This window comes from Haplochromis burtoni, unplaced genomic scaffold, assembly GCF_018398535.1.
Source record: "Haplochromis burtoni strain Fernald_Lab_line unplaced genomic scaffold, NCSU_Asbu1 Contig_59, whole genome shotgun sequence".
NCBI lineage: Eukaryota > Metazoa > Chordata > Actinopteri > Cichliformes > Cichlidae > Haplochromis > Haplochromis burtoni.
Window position 1 is genome coordinate 1,896,887 of NW_024582420.1, and position 26,851 is coordinate 1,923,737.

The window sequence follows — 26,851 nt, forward strand, 5'->3', positions numbered from 1 at the left end:
GCAGATTGATGAACACGTGCCATGTGTTTGCACATGACTGTGATGCATGTATGAGTCTTCAATATATGCCTGCCTAAGAGTGAGCCCGTTGCCCTGAAGGTTAGCCGGTGGAGGCTGCGACATTTCCTCTCACCCTACTGTCAGATGCTGCTCGGCTGTTGTCTACACTGGTTCATACGGTCGGGAAAGCAATGTCCCTCCTCAGCACACCAACACACCCCAATGACCCAACCGGGGTTAAAGGTTGGCACAGAGCCTACAGCTAGCATCAGAACGGTCACTCTGAAAAGTTTCCTTGTCCCCTCTTTCGACAAGTGAAAAAGCGTGATTTTAGAAAGTTGGACAGCAGTATTTGCCTGTGACAGTTTGCATTTCTCACAAAACTAATTTGATTTCAGCTACTCATAGCATAAGTAGGGTTTTGAGATCCTTTCATTAAGATGAAAAAGATGCTTGCCGGGATCCAGAATCTTCCATTTATCTGACTGATTCACCAGGCAATGTAACACTAAATGGTGGTTTCTTCATTTAGAAAAAAATAAAAAGCAATCTATCCAATGAGTGCTGCACCAGAATGAGCAATTACCCAATCTGCGCCATGACAGGGAACATTACTTTGTATATGGTACACTGGAGACATCACTACTTAGCGACAAACGGAGGAATATACCAAACTGTTTTTACTCCACTCCGTTTCAGTCTTAAAACCCCAACAAAACCCGCATATTGTACGTATGGATAAACACATCAGCGTCAACCTGAAATGCTTTTAGCTTCAGGCATATACATTTGTGTACAGTGATCAGTTTGAGAAACTCAAATTTCCACATCTGTGTAAATCAGCCCGAGCGGATGCTCCATTGGACTGAAAAGGAACAAAGCAAGATGAACATGATAGTTCTGGCTATCAGGCTAAGATCTGTGCATTTAAAAAGTGCTGTGTCTCGTGGCTCCATAATCAAACAACACAGTGACACTTTGTGTATATTGAAGCTATTTAAATGGAGCATTACTTTGAGGATATTCAATGAAGTAAAAATGAGTTTGATTTTGAAAACAGTCCAGTTTTGTGATGAGGCTTTTTCCTGTTGAAATGGGCCTTAGACTCATAGACGCTGCTTTAAAAGGTGGCTGTGGCCTACATGTGGGGGTGGGGGCAATAGCAGCATTTCATTAAATATCAAATTAGTTTTATATGTAAATAACTTGGCCATAGGCAGTCCAAGCAGCTCAAACCTATCTAGGTAATCAGCAATTACAGCTAAAATAAGCACACAGTGTTGCAAGTTATTACCAGACTGAGTTCCATAAAAAAAGACTAAAAAATAAAAAGCCCCTGACAAGGATGACTGATGGATGTATTCCAAAATCTCAGGATACATAACTGAAATTATTCTGATAATAAAGGCAGCAATCACCAGGTTAGTGTGTTTGCATGTTGACATTTACAAGGAAATTTGCTCAGAAAAAAGAAGAAGAACAAAGAAGACATTTTAATTTGATTAAATACAAAACTGAGGATGCTAAAATTATTATAGTGATTCATACAATAATAGTGGAGGCATACCCTGATTACCCCATCTTAGATTTGAATGCTGGTGTTTTCAGGTGTATAAAACCAAGCACCTAGCCAAGCAGTCTGTCTTTATAAACATTTGCCAAAAATGAGTCGTCCCTAAAGAGTTCACTGAAGAGTGGTTATTTTTCCCATTCTAGATATTCCCCAATCATCTGTGAAAGGTTTTATTACAAATAATAGGAGCTTCATTATATGGGTTTTCATGGTCCAGCAGCTCCTACAGGTGTAACGTATACATAGCCCCATACTTTTGTTCAGACTGTATTTTTTATGCCCCTGTCATGCTCTCAAAACATCCAACAACCTGTTAAAGCCTATGGGGCACCACAGTCTTTTCATGATCCTAGATTTTGATCCAACGTTTTGTGTTTCTGAACTTTTTTTCATTCATTTTAATTTATGTTCATTAAGACATACTAGTCTTTAGTTTCCTGATTTCTCCTTCAGGTATATCCGCCTCAGTGCTGTTCTTTGTTCTTGTTGTGTCTAGTATTCGTGTTCTCGGGTTTTCTTAGTTACAGTTATAGGCTTCTGTTTATTTCCTTGCGTCATCCTGCCTCCCCTGTGTCTTGTCACGTCAAGTCTCCACTTCCATTTTGCTAGTCTTTGTCTCATGTGTGTTATGTTTCGTTTTGCTTCCCCTGTATTGTCTTCCTTGATTGCTGCCAGCTGTTCCCCCACCTGCTTCCTGTCCTCTCGCTATCCCGTGTGTGCATTTATTGTTTCCGTCTCCCTTTGTTCTGTGTTGTTTCATCCCTCTTTTGCTGTAGCTGTGCACCCTGTAGGTTCTGTGTTATTTCCTAGTGAAAGAGTTCTTAGTTTTTGTTTAGCCTAATTTCCTTGTTTTGAGTCTTAATTTCCATAAAGCCGTTTCTGAGTTTCCCTGTCATTTCTGGCATCCTCCATTTTGGATCCCAAGTCTGATGGCAACTGTTTTTGTATTCACGTCTTGTGATGTATGGATTCGTGTTCCTTGACACAAATTGTCATATGAACAGTCCCATATATACAACCTCATGTAGAAGAATAAATAATTCACACTTGTAATCTTCCAAGTTCTATGGCTTCACTGGTGATAATCCAACCCTAACCCAATATTTTAGAAAAAATTCATTAGTTTTTAATATCAGTGTTTATGTGTCATTTAAGATGCTTTTCCCCCCTTATTTTCCCCCTTTGCTTGCCAAGAATTCAGAGAGCAATTTTAAAAGGACAACACAGAGATATCCTGACACAAAGCATAACAATTTGTGTCTATATGTACAAAAACGTAACAGCTTTTCATGACTATTTGTCAGTTTTTGTCATATAAGTATTTGTCATGAAAGTTTCAAGTTTTTCAAGTTCTGTCTTGATGATTTGCAGCAGTGGATCCTTTGGGTTCTACAGGTTATAAGGGGGAGTCTCCATGGGTAACACTTGTTCAATTGGACTGGGATCTAGGGAATGTAAAGGTCAAATCATTGCCTTGGGTGTTCTGATGTAGTGAGGTACACCATCCTGTTGGGGCAGAAAGCTGCCATTGTGCTTACCAGTGAAGTTTAAGTGGATAGTTCATGTGAAAAACATACACATGATTAACAAGCTTAAAGGTGTATCCCAGCATTACAATGAAAGAAAAGATGGTCAGTGTATTCACTTCCCCTTTCTGCAGCAAACACACATCAACCTAGGTGGCACTTCTTAATTAAGGGGATCACCAGAGTCATTAGGATTAGTTCTCTGGACATCATGAATGGATTTATGGATGAAGACTTTACAGCTTTTATTCTAAGTTCCTGAGCTTGTTCGGTTTGGACCAAGATGAGCCATCTACCTCACAGAGCAGTCACATAAAACTGTCTGGATCAACGTTTTGCTCACAATTATGTAATTTATAATGAGTAATATTCATTTATTAATAATAATAATAATAGTAATAATACAATTGTTACCTGTTCCCTTTCCTCTGATTGATATGTGCAGCTACTAACATTGATCAATTAAGGCATAGCTGTGTGAGACTGAAGACACTCCATACTTTCAGGTTATCAGTGGAGCCTTTAGGCTACAAATCCATGTTACATGTTAGAGACACGATTGAGTGAAAGAGACACAACATCAAAGATGAAACTGAGAATAAAAACCCCATCCTGCGGTGGCCTTAATCCTTCAACACCTGCGATTTGAAGCACACTCCTTTGATGTTGTTGGTTCAGCTGGAGAGAAAGAGACTTGATAGAGGGAGAGAGAAATGTGTGGATAATAGACTGCTCATTTAACACAGAACTAAACTGAATGCAAGTTAAAGTGACAGACCGGTGTGGATAGAAAATGAAACCTTCAGTGATGTAACGCTAGGATGGTTTACTGTTCCATCGCACTGACAAACTGCTGCGCTGAGACCGCTGACTGGATATCTGGTGACGTCTGGAAGCAGTATATAAAATTCAGAGAAAGGAACTATTCATAAAGACACTCAGCTTGTCTGAGACCTCTGGACACTATTTTATACACATCCCGTCATGATCGAGACCTCTCTGTGCTGGAAAGTCCCCTCACACGAGAAACACCTCTACAGCCCCCACGTGGCAGGGAAGTCAGTGACAAGTGTACTTTTTTCCTCTTATCCTTTTTTTTATTATCTTGATTTATAGTCATTCTGCTGATTATTTAAATGCTTCTGGTCAATGTGCTTCATTGAACATTTAACTCCATTTACAACGTTGAATTCCTCTGTGATTGTAGCTTTCATATGTATCTCAGTCCCTCTAAAATAAATCCACAGCAGGGATTTAGCAAATTCAGATAAATCAGCGAATCAGGACTATAAACGAGTCTAGTGTGCAAAAAAGAAAAGAAATAGAGACTACTGATGTTATATTTTTCAGGTGTGGGAACTAAATGCCCTGAGGCACCGGCCATAGGGCAGCAGGTCACACAGGTGGTGATCGGACTGTGAGGAGTCACCCGTCATGGCCCTGGTTTTCCTGAGACAGGAGGAGCTGGTGATGGGGTTGCAAATTGGACTCATTAAGGCTGATTGATAAGAAATTCTTTGATCCAGGATGAAATGGCAGGGAGGACGTGGAGGTGCTCCAGTTTGGTGGTAAGGATGTCCAAACTGGAACACTTGCAGTTTGGATTATGGTGTTGAACGCTGTGCTATAGTCCACGAAGAGCATCCCCATGCAACTCTTCCCGTTACATGGGGATGTAACAGGAAGGGAGGAGGGGGGTAAACAGTTTCTGATGTGCTGAGACACTATCAGCTACACGTGACTACAGACGTGAGGGTTATAGACCTGTAGTCCTATATTGAGGCTGTCTATTCCAGTCTATCAGTTCCTGACGACTGAAAGTGCTCAGTGCATTGCAGGAAAACGCAGTGAAAAAAAACACAAAAATATAAAAAGATGCACTTTAGATGGGAGTGCTGTGTCGATACATGTGTGTGTGCGTGCTGCCATCTTAAAAAAAAAAAAAAAGCTAAAATTTTCACTAGGTTTCCAATCTTCTTTCTTATGAAGTCAAAATCCTGTACACATTGTTAAAATTATTGATTAGGTACACCAGTTTAACTGCTCTCTAACAGAAATATGGAATTAGCCAGTCACATGACAAGTTCGATTTAGACACAGCAAAGATTTTCCTGCACAACCATCTCTTGGTTTTATAGAGAACAGATCCAAGAAGAGAAAACGTCCTATGAGAAGTAGTTCTCTGAGTCTTGTTGGTCTTGTTGATGTCAATGATCACATGAGAATGGGCATACTGCTTTAAGCTGATAGGAAGGTAACAGTAACTCAAACAACTACTGTAACAACAAAAGTATGCAGAAGAGCATCTCTAAATGCTTCCAACATGACAATGAGTTCACTGTGCTCAAACGGCCTCCACAGTTAACAGATCTCAGTCCAACAGAGCACCTTTGGGATGTGGTGGAATGGGTGATTCACATCACGGATGTGCAGCCAGCAAATCTGCAGCAACTCTGTCACGCTATCATGTCAATATGGACCTAAATCTCCGAGGAATGTTTCCAGCACCTTGTTGAATCTATGTCATGTGAATCAGGACGGTTTTAAAGGAAAAAAGGTCCAACCCAGTGCTAGCAATGTGTACCTAACAAAGTGGCAAGCACACGCATACTGATCAGTTAATCTAGACAATAATTATCAAATGAACAAAATGAGAATGAATAGTTAAAGCCCTAACAATAACAACAACAACAACAACACACTAACTATGGCAATACTGCGCAAAACTCCAGGCTACCACACAAAGGAACAACATCATGAGGGTCAGAGGAGAGATGGATGAGCTCTGGGCATTCAGCTCTGCCACCACAGAACATTTTTCTGTCCAGCATGAGCGACACTGAAAGGACAAAATCAGGACATGAGGCAAAAAGGGAAGGAGAAAAACCCTGTATTTAGTTATTATTTTTTTATTAACATAACTGAGATTTTCTGAATAATTTCTGGACAACAAACAACGACATGGCCAGAGTTGAAGAAAAGAATGGCACGTGTGAAATATAACAGTGAAAACGAAGTGATAATACATCTCTAGATTAATTAGATATGCAAAACAAAAAAATAAAAATAATTGTAAAAATCTAATACATTTGTAAAATGTTTTATTGTATAAAATAGGTGAGATCTTTAATTTGCATGTTGTCCGAGAGGGATTTCATATCTAAACATATTTCATTAGCTCACTAAACAAGACAACCCACGGCAAATCAATATTGGTATAACAGCCTTCTGTCACTCTACTAATCAGATAATCAGCTGGCTGCTTCAGTTCTCCATTTAGGGATTTAAGAAACAATTAGATTTAATCCACACAAATAAAACCCCCAAATTTAACAAGTAGTCAATTATACATATCATTATTGCTGCTGTTTCATTTGATGTGGGAAGAGCGATACTCTTGTGTTTCTCCTGCCTCTCTGCACATGTTAAACCTCAGTGCATGTACCATCAACCAGCCCCTCTTTCCAGTGCTTTGTTCGAGCAGGTTGTTGGGGGAAGGTTGGGAAGAAATACTGGGTGTGGCTTCGCTGTTCTCATGGCAACGGAGTTATCACTGCCTTTAAACTGCTTCACCAGCACCAGAGTGGTGAAACTCAGCCGCCAATAACAATATACGTGCGAAGCTGGTGATGTACATTATTTGTGCTTATTGGTACAATATTTCAGCTAAACCGACTGGCTCAGGCTGAGCCTCTGTGCATGCGTGTCATGTCTGACATATCAGTGCAAAGCAAGAACCGAGCACACGCATGGAGAAGCAGGTGCTTGGTGGCTTTCTAAGCAATTTCTTTGCGTAGACATGTAATAGCATGGGATGAAACCCATTCAAATGTGCCACTATCAGTATTCTGGATTTATACCAGCAGCTATGTGGGAATAGTGCTGTCCAGGATGCAGGAATATCTTCCTTATAAAGCACAAGGTTACTGTCTATTCATGGACACATACAGAGTAAATAGACTCTGAGTGTGTGGCCATGTAATAGCACTGAAAACATGACCTGTAGACAACCCCAGCGAGGAGGTTAAACAACACAAAGCAGAGAAGCTGCTGTACATACAGTCCATCTGTACTGCTGTCAATGTCTACAAGCCTTTGTGTACCTCATTATGTTACTGTGAACAAGTGAGAAAACTGACAATATAATAATATAACACCTTTACCTCCATGCTGTCTCACTGAGTATAGATAGCTTCTTTAAATGAGGTCAGGATAAATCAGACATCTGCTACAAATGTAGCTGCATTTCGAGCCAGGTTTGCTTTCAGGGGGTTGCTGAATTTAGACAAAGTCAGTGGCAGCTTCTGTGTGCTTTAAAAAGCACTGATCAAAACTGCTTCATTAAGGCAGGCTTATACTTATCGTGTATTGTCAGAATAAGTAGTTAACAGCCATCTAATATGGACTCTTACTGTATAAGATGTTGCAAATATTACCATCTGGTGTTAAAATACAGTACTGCAGAAATTGCTGTGCCGTACATTAATAGTCCATGTCAGAGGGCTGATAACATGCTATAGTTTTAAGTATAAACCTTTACCGATCAAGTAGTGTTCATTGAGGGTTTTGGCTACATCGACACCAGGGGATAAGCTAAAGGGAAAACCACAATATATTCAAAAGAAATATAACTGAATGGTTGACAAGGATAAAAAATAGTACTAATCAGCCTGTCCTCCTCAAAACACAGTTTATCAAATGTATTTTTCACCCTGTAATGTTAAGTGTATCATATTTGATACAAGACTTTCACATCATCAGTATCCCTCTGAAAAACCTAAATAAATTGTACAATAAATTTGAAAGCAATAAATTGAAACAAAACAAAACAAAAAAGAACAAAAATAACACAGATGTAACAAATATGATAGAAATTAAAGCTGGTGTGTGCAAATTAATATTTCATTTCTTTCTCTCTCTCTCTCTTTTAAAATGTGCTAGAAGGTTTAATAAACCTAAAAGAATTCTGGTAATGTTTTCATGGCTCAGGCTTTAATGGGATAAGAATAGATGCTTTACTGTGTATTTTCCTTTACCATACATTAAACCTTACAATTCTGGAAAGTTAGATTGGGGAATAAAAGTGCATTACCAGCAAAGAATTTATATTTTTATTTATATATATATATATATATTTTTAATGAACTACATACTAAAGTGTTGGTATTACAGTACTGTGCGTTAAAAGTGGTCGTAAAAGACTTTACAAATACTGAGTATTTTAATGCAGGATTGAGATCAGGATTGTACTTTATTAATACAAACTCAAGTAAGCTTCACGTTCAGTAACAACAACAATGTGAAGACCGGGCAGATGCACAATATCCAGTCGGTAGGATGCACTATTGCTCTTCTCATGCTTATCCCTGTGTGGCTTTACAAATATAAGTAAGAAATAATGCTAAATATAAATTGTCAATTGTAAGTTCGTTACCTGTAAAATGTAGAGCACTGAAGAACATGCAAAGCCCATAACTCATCTGTCTTTCTTCTTTACAGTGTGTAGCTCAGGGCTGTGAACATAAAGCCTGGAGGCCAGACTTGGCTGGCAAAGATTCCAATCTGGACCGTATAAAAGAGGGCATAAATTCTGGACTTTTAAGTGTTCTTTCACAGGTCTTCCTGCTGATGATGACTTCTCCCATGGCCATTCATATTACATCATAAAACTGAGTTTATTTTGGTTTGGCTTTTTCCACAATCCACTATAGAAGTTTTCTGTTGCAGTGGGTCCACAGTAAAAAACAAACAAACAGAAAACATCAGGACGTTTTGTGTGAAGGAAAAGAAACTTTCTGTTTTAGAATTAAAATCCCTGGTGCATTTCTTGTTGTGTCTCTCTTTGTTGCATTTAGGAAGCAAATTAAAAACAGCCACTTAATACCTTTTATTTATTCAGTCAGATATGGTAATAGTATAAATAACAATGACAGTTAAATCAGGTACTTACATGCAATTTGTGATTTTTCAATGATTTAACACAGCTAACTCAGCTCACTAAATTGGAAAAAAAGTTATTTTGTTTTATTTTGGTCACTTTCATTTCAAGTACTCGTGTTTGAGGTTTTCTGGCTTTGTTGTTTAATGACATATCTAAGAAAATATAACTTATAAAAGCCCTGAAAAGTTGTTTTTCTTGCCAGATTTTCACTTGGCTACCTGCAGGCCAGATATTCTACAGATTCTTTCTCTAATCTAAAACATTTCCTACCGTTTTTACAGCATTTGAATGCAGCAGAGCATTTTGAGCGCCAACTCTGGCTGTGATAGCTAACGCAGAGCAGAAGAGGGGTTCGGTTTAAAAATAAGAAGCAGATGAAAAACAAGCTACACTAATAGTAGTTAATTCGTAGTTTTCTGGCCATGTTTCGCTATAAGACTGCCTGGTTTTCTAGCAGTGTGCCACAGACCTGTCACATGTTTTGGAGTAAGTATCCTGTTTTTAGCTTTGGTTTAAGCTAGCCATCCAAATAAACCTAGCAACCAAAGAAAGTTTATAGAATTATCTTAAAGATGCTGCTGCTGTCATAAGGTAAGTTTAAAGTAATTTAACAAAGTCTTGATTTAAAGGGACCTCTAGTATTGTGCACAAGTCTTGAGGTATCACTAATGTCTTTATTTTTTGCTTCAAAGAAGCCAGACTTCTGTGCATTTTTTAAAGTAGTCTAAGTTCTCCAATCTTTTTGAAGGTCTTTCAAATCCACTCCTTCTACCTGACCGACCCAAACACTGACCTGTTTAATTATTCAAATATATATTTGAAAAAATAATAAACCTGCATTTCTTTAGTTGAAGCCCAATTTTTGCCTTACATACTGTATTGTAGTGTATGTTTGTACCTTTCAATAAATCACTGCACCATTTTGCTAGCAGAATATCAAGAATTGAGGGTTGGAGGAAGTGTTTTTCACAGTACTGTGCTCTGGCATTTATAGAAACACCTTTGTTAGCTTGTTCTGAATGCTTTTTATCTCTTAGCTTCAGAGGGGGGCTCCATTGCTCATTGGAGGACAGCGGATTACCTTTTCAGTGAAGATGCTACATGCCCTGATACTCTTAGGTTAGCATGCTGAGCTGAAAAGCTTTACAGTTATCATCCTCCGGAGCGTTTGTGTTTGTAACGCATTTTCCCACAATCCCTTTAAAGCTTAACATGTAAATACTGTTTTTCAGGATCTTTGAGAGCAAGGATTACCTCTGGAACAAGCTGACAGTATTTCACAGCTTGTTTCTGTCCGCCTGTGAAAAGAGGCAGAGTGTGAAGTCTTTGAGCATTGGTCAGTATGTGCTGCCTCCAGCCTCCGTACAAGATGGTAAGGATTAATTTACGCCTATTAATTTGTTGTGATTAAACAATACTAAGTCCTTGGTAGATAAGACTGAGGCATACAGAGATAATAAGAAATAAAAAAGAAATGTTGACAGATATTGATTTAACCTACTTAAAGTTTGTTCACTGCTTTTTCTGGACATTTGATAAATAAAAATATATTATATGAGTGGATAAATTAACTAAAGAAGTGTTAAAAAAATATTATATATTACATTCCTGGTCATTTATTTGTGCGGGAGGATCACAACCCCTTTTTGAAATGAAGGAAAAACCCTGAATTATTTTCTACACAAACCACTTCTTTAGATTTTTGCCTCTTCATTTAAAAAAAAAAATTGATAGCTTTTCCTCAGGTTCCTGAAAACATTTACAAGAACTGTCACTTTCTGAGTGGTTCAGCTCAAAAAATGTCAACCTGCCATGACGTTGGAAACAGCTTCTCATTTATGTATCATTTCAGAGGTGAGAAAAGTGTTTGGGCAGCTGATTTGGGAGCGTAATGAGCAGTCAGCGGATGAGGTACGGACAGCAGCAAGATAAGCTGCACACAGGTTACGCCTGTAATTCTTGTTTCCACACTAATGTGTGTGAGATGCTCAAACAGTTAGCCAGACAAGTCCTCTGTTGGTCGAGCACAGTTATACAGAAACATGCCACACTCCCTTTGTGACAAACCAGTATACACTGTTTGTGGCTGAGTTGCTGTTGTTTCCATTTACTTACACTTTGTTATAATTCCACTAACAGCTGTTTGTGGAATATTTAAAGGGGACAGGAAATGCTACACACATAAAGGGTAATTTACACCATTGAGCCCTGCTCTCAAAAACTGACATAGATGCCGGTCTGGTGACTCAAACAAATTCTCCTCCACACTGTTTTCATTTATAAAGTACTTTACAAACCTGAACATTACAGCCAACAGCTGGACAGAAGATGATGTTAAACATGCTTTTAAAACTTTAACTTTAAGCTCTTATTTCTTAAATCCACAGACAGAGTTACATGTATGTCAGTTTTTGAGAGGAGGGCTCCGCGATGTAAATGAGCTTTTATGTGTGTAGCATTTCATGTCCCCTTTTAATAGCGAGTAAATTTCACGACTGAACTTGTTGCGGAGGTGGCATCCTATCACGGAACCACGCTGGAATTTACTGAGCTCCTGAGAACGACCCTTTCTTTCACAAATGTTTGTAGATGTCTGCTAGGCTATTTATTATAAAGAATATTCATTCATCCATCCATTTTCTTCCACTTACCCTGAATTGGATTAATTGAACTTGCATCACGGCACATTGCTCAGGAACTTGCTGTGTTTTGTGTTACATGTGATGGGATTTAAAATAAACTTAATTAGAGTAACTCCTGTTTTACAGCACTCCCTGAAAAGCTTTAATTGCCCAACAGATGATGAGTTCAGTGAAGAAGAAATCAGCATAAGGTAGTATGTGGACTTGCAACTATAAATATTGTGATTCTGATTTTAAAAAATGTAGACTGACTACTAAACTAATAGCCTCCATCACTCTGTTGGCAGTTCTGGACTATCTGACGCCGACTCATCAGAAAATGAAGCACCACTTTGTGGTCATATGCAAAAATATCCAATTAAAAGCATGATTACAGGTGAAGAATTGTTAGTTACTGTTCTTTTCACAGTTTATTATTGACCTGTATCAAAGGTCTAGTGTAATAATAGATGACAGTAAAAGGCAGAAGACATTTGTGTGCTACACATTATTATTTTCTTCTTACTCCTTGCAGGGTACGTCAGCATGGACAAGCTGCAGAAATACTCGGGTGACCTGTGCGATTTCTATTGCGGGTGTTTCCGATGCTTCAGATGTAAAACACTCTGCTGTTTGCCACACTCATAAGCAAGCAAATAGTTAGAGAAAACCAGCAGTTTTTACAAGATGAGTTATTATGTTTGTTTATTATGTTTACATTGCCTTCCTGCACTGATTTATTAGTAATCAGTATGTTATAGCTACTGCTGATGTCATTTTGTGATTTTATTGTACTCTTGTTACAGTTCTGTGTGCCACTAGCTTTTAACTTTCATATCATAAACGATGGTGATTTGCCACATGACGCTGGTTGTCCTGTGACCTTGTACTTATGTTATCCCTCTGACATTGTCCCTAGTTTTTATTGTTGCCTGATGAAACCATTGCTGAAAGGAGGATCATATTAGTGTCTATTTAAATCCACAAATCAAAGTTTGAGACAGGAATTACATTTATGTGCTTATTGAATATGCTTTAACTTTGCTAACTTCCATGACAAATACAGCAACCTGGATTGACTCTAGTGAGGGTGAGAGATGGGTGTGCAACCAGCTAAAAGTCTTCTAGTTTACAGTAGGTTTACTAAATTCATAAAAAAAATCTACCTGCAGAGTTTTCACTGAGCTCCCACGAGTACATAGACTTTTGATCCATCCAGTGTGCACCTCAGACTTTTGCTCTGGGACAGCATGCAGCCCCCTGATAGCAATCAAGAAATTAATAAATAAAAAGATAAGATAAGCAGACAAGGTTTTCTCTTCAGTGTAGCCACCTAACAAGGGGCACCTTGAGAATAACAAAAATATTGCTACTATTTCTTCTGCATCTGTTTAGGCTGTTGACGTACAACATTTACGTGTATTACACCTATCTGCGTGACTGAGGCAAAGTTACAAGAATCCAAATTGCAAATTTGGAAACTGCGAGGGTGGTGCAGCGGGGCAGTGGTTAGCACTGTCACATCACAAAAAGACACTTCCTGTTTTGAACCCACTGGCCAGCTGGGGTCCCTCTTCTTTTTCAGCTGTTAACAGCATTACTCCAGCTACCTGCTTGGCTTGGGTGATGGTACTAGTCTCCAAGCCTGCTGGAAAGCACTGCAGATACCCATCCCACAAAGAATTTGTACACTTACACAACCAACTACTGGATTTCACGTTTCATCTCCAGATTCTATTTATATTTCCTGTTTATCTTAAAAACACAATATGCAATAAAGCACTTAAACTTAATGCCTGCTCCCATATCCACAAGGGTTGCTACATTGCATGACTACATTGCAAGAAGCGTTTCTGACTCCATTACATCAGAACTGCTTCTTTACCTCGTCACATTGTGCTGTGTTTTCCTGATCATTACATAGCCGTATATAATTTTATGCGACCTACTCTTAAGCTAAAATAGATAGACTCTTTTCTCTTTTATTTGAAAATGAATTGCTTTTACTTTTATTTATACTACACAGTGCTCGCGTCCCACCCGTGGAGCCAGTTGTTTGTTTTTCACATTTTCTGAGCATTACCTCCTCTTATCACCTCTTGATTTAGTGTCTGTTTAGGCGGAATTAATATACATATAATTATTCATTATCGCCCTAAAATAAGTAAATCTGATCTAAACTTTAGTTACTACCTGACCTCTGTACCGCGGGTTGGTTAACGATCCAGTCAGTTTTACCTTTTTACTCCCTCCCCTTTTCAAATGGACGCTCTTATTTGACTCAAGTAGCACCACGGCAATTTAAAAACAATTTTGCTTATTAAATCGCTCCATATCAATGATGAAGATTTAATATCAATTTGCGATTAATAAAAAATATAGTTTATATCTTTACTCGAGGGGCAAAGAATAGTTTTGGTGTCACACTTGTGCAGTTTTATGTTTTTGCGTCGCAGCGTCCACCCCTACAAAGTGGACTGCTCCGCAGCGTTTTAAGCCAATCACGGGGTTTGTTTAGGAAGGAGTGCCCTGCCATTGCTTTGAGTACTTTGAAGCTGAGGGGAACTCGACACGGTCTGTCTGTTTGCACTCTGCCGTGCTTTCTGTTGACTTCACGTCGTTGTAAGCCCAGCATTTCTCTCTGTCATGGCGCAAGACAATCTGTCCCTGGTGCTGCACGCTAAAGAAGACCTGCGGCTGGTATGAAACTGCTGTGACGTTACATATTCACGTTCATACACGCTGTGCGACCTCAATTGACTGCAACTTTTTTGCATTTTCGTCGTTTGTCACAGGAAAATCGCCCTATCCCGGAACCAGGACCTAATGGTATAGTACTGCACTCAAGTGCAACTTATATTATATACGTCATCAAAGAGCAAACAAACCCAAACGTCCAAACAAGCTGTTATTGCTATGTTAAATGCTTTTTCAATGAATAGTTATTGGTCATTATATTTTAATTATGCCATTCATTTCTTAGCTTTTGACTTAAAACACATGGGCATTGCTTTTTTTCATTAGTATGGTGTTGAAGCAAGCAGCTTAAAATGTAGAAAATTGCATGATCTCTACTCAGACCAGTCTGGGAGTGCAGCTGTGTCCTAACTGCGTTCCCGGTTTGCCTTTTGTACTCAGAGGTTTTGCTGCAGATGCACTCTGTGGGAATCTGTGGTTCGGATGTGCACTATTGGCAGAATGGCCGGATAGGGGACTTTGTGCTCAAAAAACCCATGGTGCTGGGGCACGAGGCCTCGGGGAGAGTGGCGAAGGTTGGCTCAGAGGTCAAGCACCTTAAAGTGGGTAAGTGCAAATATAGTATGTAACTCTGAGCTGTGCACCAAAGCCAGTGTCTCCTAAAGTTTGAACTGAAGAAACTTATTCTAAATTTACCCATCACACAAATTGAATTTAGATTGAGGTTCAAGCTATGGAATCCTTCTACCTTATGCTAGTTTTCACTCAGCATGTGGTGATAGTTGCGCAGATGAGACCATCTGCTTTAATTTTTCTTTTTCTTTTCTCTAGGTGACAGAGTGGCTATTGAGCCTGGTGTGCCCCGTGAGATGGACGAGTTCTTCAAAACTGGACGCTATAATTTATCTCCCACTATCTTCTTCTGTGCCACACCCCCTGACGATGGAAACCTCTGTCGCTATTACACGCACAGTGCCAACTTCTGTTACAAGTACCGGTGTTTTTCCAAGATTGCATCAATCGCGAAGCTGCCTCATCTGTCTGTTGGCTAACATGCATAAATTCTTTCCTTGTTTCCCTCTTCAAAAACTGTTCAGGTTGCCTGATAATGTCACATTTGAGGAGGGAGCGCTCATTGAGCCTTTGTCTGTGGGAATCCATGCCTGCCGAAGAGCTGGAGTGACCCTTGGTAGCACTGTGTTCGTCTGTGGTGCAGGTAAAAATGAGACAAAAGTCATCGAAACTGCTAGTAATATTCCATAAACAAGATGAGAACTAGGGTATTTGAGTAAGATGCTCATGCAAGTAGGGAATCCCTTTGGCACACGGTGGGTGTAAACTAAAACGTGAGTCCTACTGACTTAACAAAACTAGAGTGATGTGGGGATGCATGCAGGTAAATCTCAATGTTTAACTTTTTTCCCCTCTGGAAACAAGTTCATTTAAGCACTCTGTTGTCAGTAATACGTGATGCAGTCTTGAACTTTCTTTTTAAATGTACGTTTGTGTAACACATGTTCACTTGGAGTATTTGTGCATGCTTCTCCTCTTTACACAGGACCTATCGGGTTGGTCTGTCTGCTTGCAGCCAAGGCAATGGGGGCCTCGCAGGTCGTCATATCTGGTAACACAATTTGTCATTTTAAGCATTTATCTTAACAGAAGTATTCATTCTCATAATTCAGTTTAACTCTGGTTACCATCCTTTGCTGTGTTCAGATCTGTCTGAGGAGCGTCTGCTGATGGCCAAAGACCTGGGTGCAGACTTCCTGCTGACTGTGAGGAGAGGAGATGGAGCCCAGCAGCTGGCAAAGAGTGTGGAGGAAATGTTGGGGGCGCAGCCTCACATTACCATTGAATGCACTGGTGTTGAGAGCTGCATCCAAACTGCCATCTATGTATGTGGCCCAGTAAAGTCAAAAGTTGTAGTCACATTTCTGGAACGGTTCCATGCAAGTAATAGATGAGCGAGTAATAATTTAAAATCTGCATTATATTATTGCATGAGATGTCAAAACTTGAAGTTCTCTTGCCTGCCATCAGTGGTGGGATCTAAAGTTCATTTCTTCACACATGAAGTATAGTTCTTTAATTTAGTTGAATATTTCTAAGTTTCATGCAGCTTTTGTACTTCAACTCAGCAGTGACATGTCCTTTTGATTGCTATAGTTGTTGGCAAAAGGTTTTAGTTGCATAATAGCTGATGAGCTCATGAGATATGATGCAAGGTTAAACACTGCGAAATGGTAAAAACGCCACCAACTATAACGGGACACAATCTTATCTGTATCTGTCCCAACATAAACAGGGTTCAGTCTCTGCCGACTCCTAAAATAATCACTTTGTTTTGTTTTTTTCTTCCCCTTTATCAGGCAACCCGTTCAGGAGGTGTCGTGGTGCTGGTGGGTCTTGGCTCAGAGCTGGCTACAGTTCCTCTGATCAATGCCGCTGTAAGAGAAGTAGACATCAGAGGAGTTTTCCGCTACTGCAATACGTAAGCTAACGCCCATATACATTTTTTTTTTTTTCTACAAGCAGATGCTAACAGTTAGGTTCCATCAATTTTAAAAGCAGTAATATATGGACCATTGTATTTGGGCTAAGTTAAAGTAATTATTGCACTTAAACAATTGTTTGTGTTGCAGCTGGCCAATGGCGATTGCCATGTTGGCGTCAGGTAAAGTGAATGTCAAGCCCCTTGTGACCCATCGTTTCCCTCTGGAGCAGGCAGTCCAAGCCTTTGAGACCACACGTCAGGGTCTTGGAATAAAGGTTATGTTGAAGTGTGACAAAAATGACCAAAACCCCTGAACGGATCAACTGACAGCGGCTCTGCATGACTAGCACAAACTGGACATTGACCTGAACAAAGATAACAGAGCTAGTTCGAAACAATCCCTCAACTTGACCACACTGTGAAAGAAGTGACTGCTGCACTGCTTAGAGGGCACACATGTAATTAGAATTATTAAATGGTACAATTAAAGGATTTCATAGTGCCTATTGATTCTAATACTAAAACATAATACTTGTATGACTGTATGTAATGTGCAAGTTTCTGGTATCTGTAAGTTAAGGATTAATTTAAATATTGTAACAATAAAAACAAATCTTGAATTATTGAAGTTTGTATTTCTAAAGTGGAGTACATTTGTAGGCTCTGCATTTACAAATGTCAACACTAGGGGGCATAAGAACTTCAAAGTTGAATTGATGTAAATCGTACTGGAGCTTACAACCTGTTAATTGTGGTGTGCTGTTTTTTTTTTTGTTTTTTTTTTAATAGTGGGTGTGCAGGAAATCAATGTACTCAGCTGTGCAGAAAACTGGAACTGATCAAAGAAACCTGCCAAATGGAGTTCACTCTTGAAATACTATGCTACAAAGTGTTTATCAAAATCTGGAGCAGCCGCACAGTTCTTTCTCCTCTGGAGCTGCTCTTTTCTTCATGCAGTGGGTTGTTTGGAGACTAGTGCCACCAGAATGAGTCATGCACAGTATGGACAAACTAGCTGAGTTTTATAGCACACGGTTCCCCTGAAGCAATAATACTGACTTCATATACTTATAAACTCCTGTCCCCCATTAAGGTGATGAGTACTCGGAACACTTATAATTACACAAAGCTGCCTTGTGCAAAAACATGCATGTGATTAAATAATAGGAAACAATGTTCAGTAAAGTATTTGTTGAGAAGCAAGTAAGCATCCTACATCATGCCATACAATATTCCTCTTTTGCATGGCTGTAAATGAGCAGGTTATAACAGATAATTGGTCACCTCTATCATGGCTCTGATATTTGATGGTAAATCTTTTTTTTCTTTTTTGTTTAATGCTTGGTCTCAATCTGAGACTAATTCTATGTGCACGAGAGACCATTGAAAGAAATGCCTTTGCAAAGCTGCTTTTTAATGTATTTTCTACACTGACAGTTTTAGGCAATCAAAAGAAAACACTGCAGCCTTGCTTTCGAATGAATACCTATTATGAAACTGTCACATAGCAAGTGCCTTTCATCACACACAGGCTGAATTATAATCCTATGCGCCTTGAAAAACACAAGTAAAACTGATAATTAAGGCTCCCTCTTTTCTGTTTGGATAATGCTTGGGTATCCTGTATCCCTGCTGAATGACCTCCTCTGTAGTTTTTGATGAGTCAAAACAGCTGCATTGAAATTTCACACTGCATAATATATAACCGCAAGAGATGTTTTACTGTTCACTGCTCAATTGAGAGATGCTAATCAAATCAGAATCAGTCTTACCTGAAGTGTCTATAGTAATTTAATTATTTAGTCGTAGTAATCATCTCATGTGATGGCTGTGGTAGAACGGGTGATCTACTGTTCAGTAGGTCGGTAGAGCATTCCCCAGCTTCTACAGACCATGTACCCAAGTATCTTTTGGCAAGATGCTGAACCTTGAGTTGCCCCTGAGTGTCATCTTTGTGTGTCTGTGTGTGTGTGAAATGTGCTGTATAAGTAACAATTCTTTTACCAGAGATATTAAGTTGTTTTTACTTCTGACTAAAGCAGCCAATCAAAATTTCAACTTGCATCATAAACACTTCAATTTAGCCTGATTTATTTTATTTTAATCATCCAGGAAGCTTCTCCAGTTCTAAAACTAAATGATTGAAAGTCCCAGATAAAACTCCACCACTGATTTTAGAACTGAAGAAGCCTCTTGGATGAGAGGTGAAACGTCTTCAAGTCCAGTTGCTTTCTTTCCAAGCCACATTGGAGGGTTTTTGAGCATGAACCACCTTATTAAGGTTATACCACAGCATCTCAATCAGATGAGGTCAGGACTTTGACCAGGCCACTCCAAAGTCTTCGTTTTGTTTTTCTTAAGTCATTCAGAGGTAGACTTGCTGGTGTATTTGTGATCATTGTCCTGCTGCACAACCCAAGCGCACTTCAGCTTGAGGTCATGAACAGACGGCCAGATAGTCTCCTTCAGGCTGTTTTGGCAGACAGCAGAATTCATGCTTCCATTTACTACACAAGTCTTCCAGGTTCTGAGACAGCAAAACAGCCCCAGACCATCAAACTATCATATTTTACTGTTGGTATGATATGCTTTTTCTGAAAGGCTGTGTTACTTTTATACCACATGTAATCAGACACACACCATCCCAAAAGTTCAACTTTGGTCTTGTCAGTCCACAGAATATTTTCTCAGAAGTCTTGGGGATAATAAAAATGTTTCCTGGCAAAAATGTTCCTTTTGCTCAGCAGTGGTTTTAGTCTTGAGTCTGCCATGCAGGCCATTTTTGCCCAGTCTCTTACTTATGGTGGAGTCCTGAACATTGACTTTAACTGAAGCAAGTGAGGCCTGCAGTTCTTTGGATGTTGTTCTGGGGTCTTTTGTGACCTCTTGGAAGAATCGGGTAATTTTGGTCAGCTGGCCACTCCTGGGAAGGTCCACCAGTGTTCCATGTTTTCGCCACTTGTGGATAATGGCTCTCACTGTGGTTTGCTGGAGTCCCACAGCTTTAGAAATGATTTTATAACCTTTTCCAGACATGAGAGATCTCAGTGACTTTGTTTCTCATTTGTTCCTGAATTTCCTTGGATACTCCATTATGTCTGGCAGATCCTATTAATTCTTGATTGAGAACAGGTGTGGCAGTAATCAGGCTTGGGTGTGACTAGAGAAGTTGAACTCAGCTTTCCAAAGATGTGATATACCACAGTTAATTTATGTTATAATGGAGCGGGTGGGGCAACCACTTTTTACATACAGGGCCATGTAGGTTTGGATTGTTTTCCCCTCCTTAATAATGAACACCTATACTTAGAAACTGCATTTTCTATTTTCTTGTGTTATCTTTGTCCAATGTTTAAATTTGTTTGATGATCTGAAACATTGAAGTAGGAAAAAAAATAGGTAATCATAAAGGGGGCAAATACTTTTTCACCCCCCGTATCCCAGTCCAGCAGAGCACCTTTGGGATGTGGTGCATTGGGAGATTCACAAATCTGCAGCAGCAACTGTGATACTATCAAGTCAACATAGACCAAAATCTCTAAGGATTGTTTGCAGTTCCTCGTTGAACCTTCATGAAGAATCATGAAGATTTCAGGCAGTTAAGTCTTTGTGGAGTAATTTAAAGCATTTGCAGTTTAAAAAAATAAATCACAGCCAGGTTTAGCTCATATTTTATTATCCTGTCACAATGACATGATTCTACTTTACGAGGCATGCACACAGATAATGTTCTTACGGTTAAAATTTACTACAATGCATTGGAAAGCCATTACTCCCCAGTAAGGCTTTTTTTTGTCTGTCACAGTGTGTGATTCACAGTTCTCTCTTTCCCTCTCAAGAATGAAGGGCAACATATAGCTGGGAGGACGTTTGCGGTGACTTAAACCTGTGAGGTTTTGGGTTTTTTTGTTATTTTATTTTTTAACATGAGCACAATACTAGACAAGTTTTTTATTTATGTACAGACATTCTAATACTGCGTATGGCAATGAGACAGCTCACACAACAAAGTTACATTCACAGTCCACTCAAAGTATGCATGAGTTTCAGTCAGAACACTAGAGATGAACACACAGCAGAGAAGCACACAAAAGAAACTTTTCATACCTGTGACTTGATATCCAAAGCATAACTGATGCATGTTAATATTATTTAAATGTGAGTGTTTGATTTAGAAAAGACTTGCCATTCAGAAGTTGAACTCGTGTATTGCCTTAAAATGTCGTAAAGTAAAAGGATATGGCGTTTCTCCCGTACACCCCTGCTCCAAGAATTGGCTTGAGTCACATGTATGTTATTTTATTCACTTAGCACATCTAAACCCAACATTTCAGACACGTAACTCGTTCCCCTTTTGATGATATCCGGCATTAAGTTGTGTCTTTGCCATCATCATGGCCTCAGTTCGATGGCAAGATTCAGTAAATATTTACAATACAGCGCTGCCCCCCCCCCCGTCCGCACTCACAATATTAGCAAAATATGTATTTACATGAGAATAAATTAACAGAAATGAAAATGGAAATATACAAGAAAGTAGAGTAGAAGTATCATATTGCATTACATGAATATAAAAAAATAAACTGTGACGTATTCGTTCGGTAAGTCCACACAGACAGGACAAATAAATAGCAAACAGTATCCACGCACATCCACACACAAACACATACACTCTGTCTCTTCAGCTGGTCGAGTGGATTAGGCATCCAGTATCAATATAATGGCTGTTGCATGTTAAGCACAGACTAGAGAGATGATGAGGAGTTGGAGTCATCAGCCCAAAGACGAAGAAAAGAAAAAGAAGAGAGAATTGAAAGGACAGGGAGGAGTAATCCTCCACCCCGTAACCAGTCAGGTTTGTTTGTATGATAACCCACCGCAGCTGACTGCCTGTCCCGTGGGGCGGTTCTTGGCTGTTCTTTATATGTACATGGGGGTCTCCTGTCCCGTTAGAAGCCTGAACATGGCTGCCGGCATGGTCTTCATGTGAATCTGACGGAGAGAGAAAACACCAGGGGTTCTGTGAAATGGACCATCAGCTGAAACCTGAAGAATAAGACGGTTTTTTTCTTCTTGTAAATACAACATAAAATTCAAATGAAATCGATGGACAAAAATGTCACCAGGCAATAAGGACACAGTTAAAAAAGATATAGACAATTTAAAGGGTTCTCAACTGTATAAAAGTAATGATCTGAGCAGAATATTTTACTGTACTGTACTAACACAATTTATGGTCTCCCACATCGAAGTGCCTGAACACTAAGTAGTGAATAAGTGAACCGACACTTCCATCTACCGTGTATTTGAGTTGGGTATTTTTTTTAAGCAGTGTGACTTATTTGGCTCTGACAGTGATCTAGTTCTGCTCTTACACTTCACTCATCCAAGGTTACTCCATGTTTACGATTTTTCCTACCAATGTAAGAATTACACCAACCGCACTGTTTGCTTATACTGCAGGCTGTCTGTTAAAAGTATGTCATCTGTCAAAATTAATCCTGTAAAGCCTGAACCATGAAATAATTGTCAGCAAATTGTAAAGTTTTGAAACTGGACAGTTTATTGAACCTTCTGACAAATTCTGAAAGATAAATTAAATATAAATTAGCATATATTCATTTTCATTTGTATCATTTTTGCTATATATGGCATTTTTGTGCAATTTATCGCTCACAGTTTGTTTATTCTGGTCAGAAAAACCACAGTGATGATGTAGAGGTCTAAAGCGTTAAAGACACATGGAAAAGCTATTTTCTTCACAGCAGATGTGCCAAACATAAAACCCAGGTGCCAGAGTCAGCCTGGCAACAATTCCAATCTGACCCAGTGGATGGTGCTGGGAATGTGCATGACTTTTACCCATATTTTAAGAACCTTTCCTTCTGACGAAGACGTCCCGATGGCTTCACCAACCAATTAGGCAACAGATAAATAATTAAATGACAGAAAAGTTTGTAGTTTTTCACTACAAGTACATAGTAAAAAAAGCAAATTTCTGGACAGTCAATGAGCCACCAGAACCTTTTCTCTAATTCAACAATTTCTTTTTCTTATAATTTAAACTCAAAGAGTCATGCTGACAGATTTCTTTCATTCTACAGCAGGATTTCTATATCATGCAGAAAAACCGAGACCTAATGTTAAATTCACTCTTGATTTTGTTATATTAAGATATCTCAAGGATTAAATGTGTAATTAAACTACTTTAAACTGACAGAAAGGGGAATTTCACTAGTGTGACCCAGTTAAGATCAAGCATGTGGCCCATTATGTAATTTGAGTTGACATGCCTGCTTTAGAGCAGTAATTGTTGCGATTATGTACCAACAATCATTGCTGTGCATTATTTTTACAGATGATTCAATTTAGTGACCATGACAGCATAGATGGATGCAGGATGGTGAAACCAGTGTATAAAGGAGCGTTCACACAGGAAGACATTCATCACACATCACTTTGTAGCTGATAGTCGGTGGCTAGCAACCATTCCAGGCTCTGGCTGCCTCTGTAACCCCACTGTCATATGTCAATCAGCATACATTTGTTCTTATTGTTAGCTGCTTCAATACTTGGTCTCAAAGAGGGGAAGCACTTAATTCAGGATTCACCTACTTTGCACCATCAGCAGTTATTTCCTTTGATGGCCAATAACAGGTGACTCATCCCTATGAGAAAACAACCTTTTAAACATTTTAAACTGTACTGAATTTAATCCTGATGAGCTTATAGTCTTAACAACTTTATTTCATGTGATTTTTATGTGGTAAATTATGCTCCCATCTATAATAAACTAGATACAGCAGTACCCTGTAAGTGACTGTCAGTCTGATCCACTCCCAGCTCGTGATGTCTGGTTTCAGACAACGAGTGTGTGAAGCCACAATAACGAAATCCATCATTTATATTCAGCCAAAAGTAAAAAACGGTAGTTGTACTGAAACCATCACAGTATTTGCACTGGATTTGCAAATGTTTGTGTCTGAAAATTATGGCTTTCTTTGTACATGTTCTTTTGTGAAATGTTTGTGTGCATCAGTTTCACCTCGCCAACAGAGTTCGAGAGAGCCTGGACAATCTTCTCGTGTGCTGTGGCCACCACACTCTGACCATTGATCTCTATGATCCTGTGACCTACCCGGACCCCACCTCGCTCAGCAATGCCTCCTCGCATCAGACTGCATATCTGGAGGAAAGACAAACAACAACAACAAAGAAGAAAATTAGCTCATTATAAAGGTATTTCGTTCTACCCCCTGATCATTTAACTAATTAGCTAATAATAACTAATAACTAATAGTATCAGAGCCACCCACTTACAGCTCTATTAAATTATACATACAATGCCATTCTGAACACTGAAGCCCAGCTGATACTTTAGATCTGGTCTCTTAATGAGGACTGTAGTAACAGGAGGGCAGCTGACAATGTTCATTTTCACCTGGACCTGGTTCTTTAAGCCCTTTGACACAGAGAAGAACACACAAACATAAGAGATTTTTTCACAGAAATTATGTAGTTGAATTTTGAAAATAACAAGTTAGGGTGTATTTCATGACTTCAGCTGCCTCTTCCATCCACTTCTCCAGTGTCTCAGTACCTTAATGATTCCCTGACAGGTGGCGAGCGGCAGCCCCACTAGGCTGGTGTTGTTGATGGACATGATTTGGTCTCCGATGCTGAGCTTGCCAGAGCGAGCTGCTGGGCCGCCGTTCATCATGTTGGCTAAAATAACTGTGGGCAGGATGGAGCCCCAGCCAGACTCCACAATCACCACACCCAGGATCTCCCCTTTACTCTTCTCCAGCTGCAGCTGTGGAGACAGAAGTAAGCAGGGGATGGAGTCTGTTTGTCATTTAAAAAAACCCAAAACCTTAATGATGAACAGAAACTGTCCAACTGTATTTGAAAACACATGACCCACAATGGTGGGGTTTTTAATATCCTTCATGTATATTAATGTATACTTTATTTTATACTTACAACAGTGAGACTGTACAGTCTCTTAACATGGATTACGGATTACTGCTTATACAGAAATAGATTCAAATCTCTGGTCAGATTAGACCGCTACAGCTAATGTTGAAAATCAGTGAGGACTACTGGTCCAAGGTTTCTTACCTTAATGTCTGGATTAGTTCACATTAGGGCTGCCACGATTAGTCGACTACCAAAATTGTCGACGACAAATTTAATAGTCGACGCGTCATTTAAAGCCTTGTAAGATCCTGAAAGACGTAAGTAGTAGGATTTAAGAGTGTAATAACGGACTGAAACAGAAGATGGCAGCACTGCATGTACAAGGATGCCAGCTGCCATTAAACCCCGAAGAAGAAGAAGCAGTGTCCGGTATCGTAGCTGGATTCAGGGGCCGCATCCTTCGGAGGCCACATTTGAAAGCCAGTTACATTGCAGCGACGCGACGAAGGCTTTCCAAATTCGAAGACTTCTGCAAATGCAGCCGATAAATGCGTCCTACTTTTCCCCAGATTTGAAGGGTGGGTCGGGCGTATGGCCCAACCTATCCCAGAATTCATAGCACGGCTCAGCCAATTCCAGTTTCTAACAATGGTGGCAGCTACTTAGTTTTAATATTACTTTTATTACTCTTTCTAGGTCACAAAATAAACTTTTAACATATTTTCAGGCGAGAATGTAGCTGTTTAAACTTAAAATATCTGTTCGTTTATCAAGACATCACATATTTGTAAAAGTGCGCCGACATTTTCGGAGACGTCTGTTACCCACCAGCTCGATAGCTAGCCACTAGGCTCACTAGAGCCGGTGAGAACACCGGACTCCCGGCAAATCGTTTTCAAACCCACCGCCGTCTTTCACTACTCAGGTTAAACATATATAAGTCACTTAGATAACTTAAAAATGTTATTGTTTGGCTTTTTTCAGTGTTTTATTTGTTCCTGAGTAAATCAGTTTGGCTGAGATTAAAGTTTTTACACAGCTGAATAAATGTCAAACAGAAAACAGAAGTGTGAGATGGTAGAATTTACTCCAATGTCCTGTTATATTTTAGATAGCAAGGAACAGACGGCTGAGTTTATTAAACTCCGCCGAAACAATCTGCAAAATTCATTAAAAGTTTAATAAACTATCATCTTGTCTTTATTTTTAGTTAGCACATACCTGAAACACTTCAAGCTGTGAGCTAATGATAGTTATATAAGAGTAGATGCATGCTGGTGCAATAAGCTGTACGTTTTACGTCCAATGGATGATGATCTGATTAGTCGACTAATCGCAAAAATAATCGGTGACTAGTCGACTATCAAAATAATCGTTTGTGGCAGCCCTAGTTCACATGACATTTTACTTTTCTATCTGCATATTTTATCTGCATGTTTTGTTTTGCTAACAGTGGAGATTAATAACAGCATATGACATGATGGATGCATGTGATGACCTCTCTACTACTTTGTGTCTCCCTTGTTTCCTTCATCTTTCTGTTTTTTTTATTTTTTTTATAGGAGGTAAGTGTCTGGCCCCGCTTAGAACTTGTTTTTTAAAAGGGTTTAGTGCTAAACATGTCTCTTGCTTCTCTCCAGCAGGCAGGGGTCATGGCTGGTTTGGGTTTTGTTTGCCTGTCATTTAACCTCCTAAGACCCGAACTCTTCCATGGCATGCATTTTTAATTTCTGTTTGCTATTTGGGATGATTGGGACCTGATGAATGTAAAAACAAAGAATTATGTGATTTTTTTTTTTTTACCCGATTTTTGTTTCTGAGAAAAATGAGATCCACATATGAGGACATTCGCTTTAAATTCCGACAGAACAGCGGCAGTATGATGTCCTCGTAAGTGGATATCAGGCCCTTGTAGAACAAAATTTAGTATTTTGGTCTAGACAACCCACATATGTGGACACCAGGTCCTAGGAGGTTAAGTTTCTTTCTTTCTTTCTTTCTTTCTTTCTTTCTTTCTTTCTTTCTTTCTTTCTTTCTTTCTTTCTTTCTTTCTTTCTTTCTTTCTTTCTTTCTTTC

General features: G+C 39.2%; 3 protein-coding genes across 6 annotated transcripts in view; 2 read left to right on the forward strand and 1 right to left on the reverse strand.

The window, feature by feature from the left end:
• The first annotated feature begins 5,442 nt into the window (after window positions 1-5,442).
• On the forward strand, window positions 5,443-12,526 carry terb2 (telomere repeat binding bouquet formation protein 2). Its single transcript, XM_005931417.3, has 7 exons — window positions 5,443-9,526; window positions 10,078-10,159; window positions 10,273-10,412; window positions 10,893-10,951; window positions 11,809-11,873; window positions 11,970-12,058; window positions 12,197-12,526. The coding sequence occupies exons 1-7, from the start codon at window positions 9,463-9,465 to the stop codon at window positions 12,307-12,309; spliced, it is 612 nt and encodes a 203-aa protein (XP_005931479.1). The 5' UTR covers window positions 5,443-9,462; the 3' UTR covers window positions 12,310-12,526.
• Window positions 12,527-14,166: 1,640 nt separating this feature from the next.
• sord (sorbitol dehydrogenase) lies at window positions 14,167-17,483 on the forward strand. Its single transcript, XM_005931418.3, has 9 exons — window positions 14,167-14,361; window positions 14,457-14,490; window positions 14,800-14,964; window positions 15,190-15,349; window positions 15,456-15,574; window positions 15,917-15,982; window positions 16,078-16,256; window positions 16,731-16,852; window positions 17,004-17,483. The coding sequence occupies exons 1-9, from the start codon at window positions 14,308-14,310 to the stop codon at window positions 17,167-17,169; spliced, it is 1,065 nt and encodes a 354-aa protein (XP_005931480.1). The 5' UTR covers window positions 14,167-14,307; the 3' UTR covers window positions 17,170-17,483.
• A 3,031-nt stretch (window positions 17,484-20,514) lies between these two features.
• apba2b (amyloid beta (A4) precursor protein-binding, family A, member 2b) overlaps window positions 20,515-26,851 on the reverse strand; it is a 75,657-nt gene continuing 69,320 nt past the window's right edge. For all 4 annotated transcript variants that reach the window (XM_042221021.1, XM_005931421.3, XM_005931419.3 and 1 more), the window contains 4 exons: window positions 24,456-24,668; window positions 24,198-24,317; window positions 23,901-24,041; window positions 20,515-21,847 (listed from right to left, as the gene is read on the reverse strand). In XM_042221021.1, the coding sequence (XP_042076955.1) occupies window positions 21,776-21,847; window positions 23,901-24,041; window positions 24,198-24,317; window positions 24,456-24,668 (546 nt within the window). In that variant the 3' untranslated portion in view covers window positions 20,515-21,775. The remainder of the gene's footprint in view (window positions 21,848-23,900; window positions 24,042-24,197; window positions 24,318-24,455; window positions 24,669-26,851) is intronic.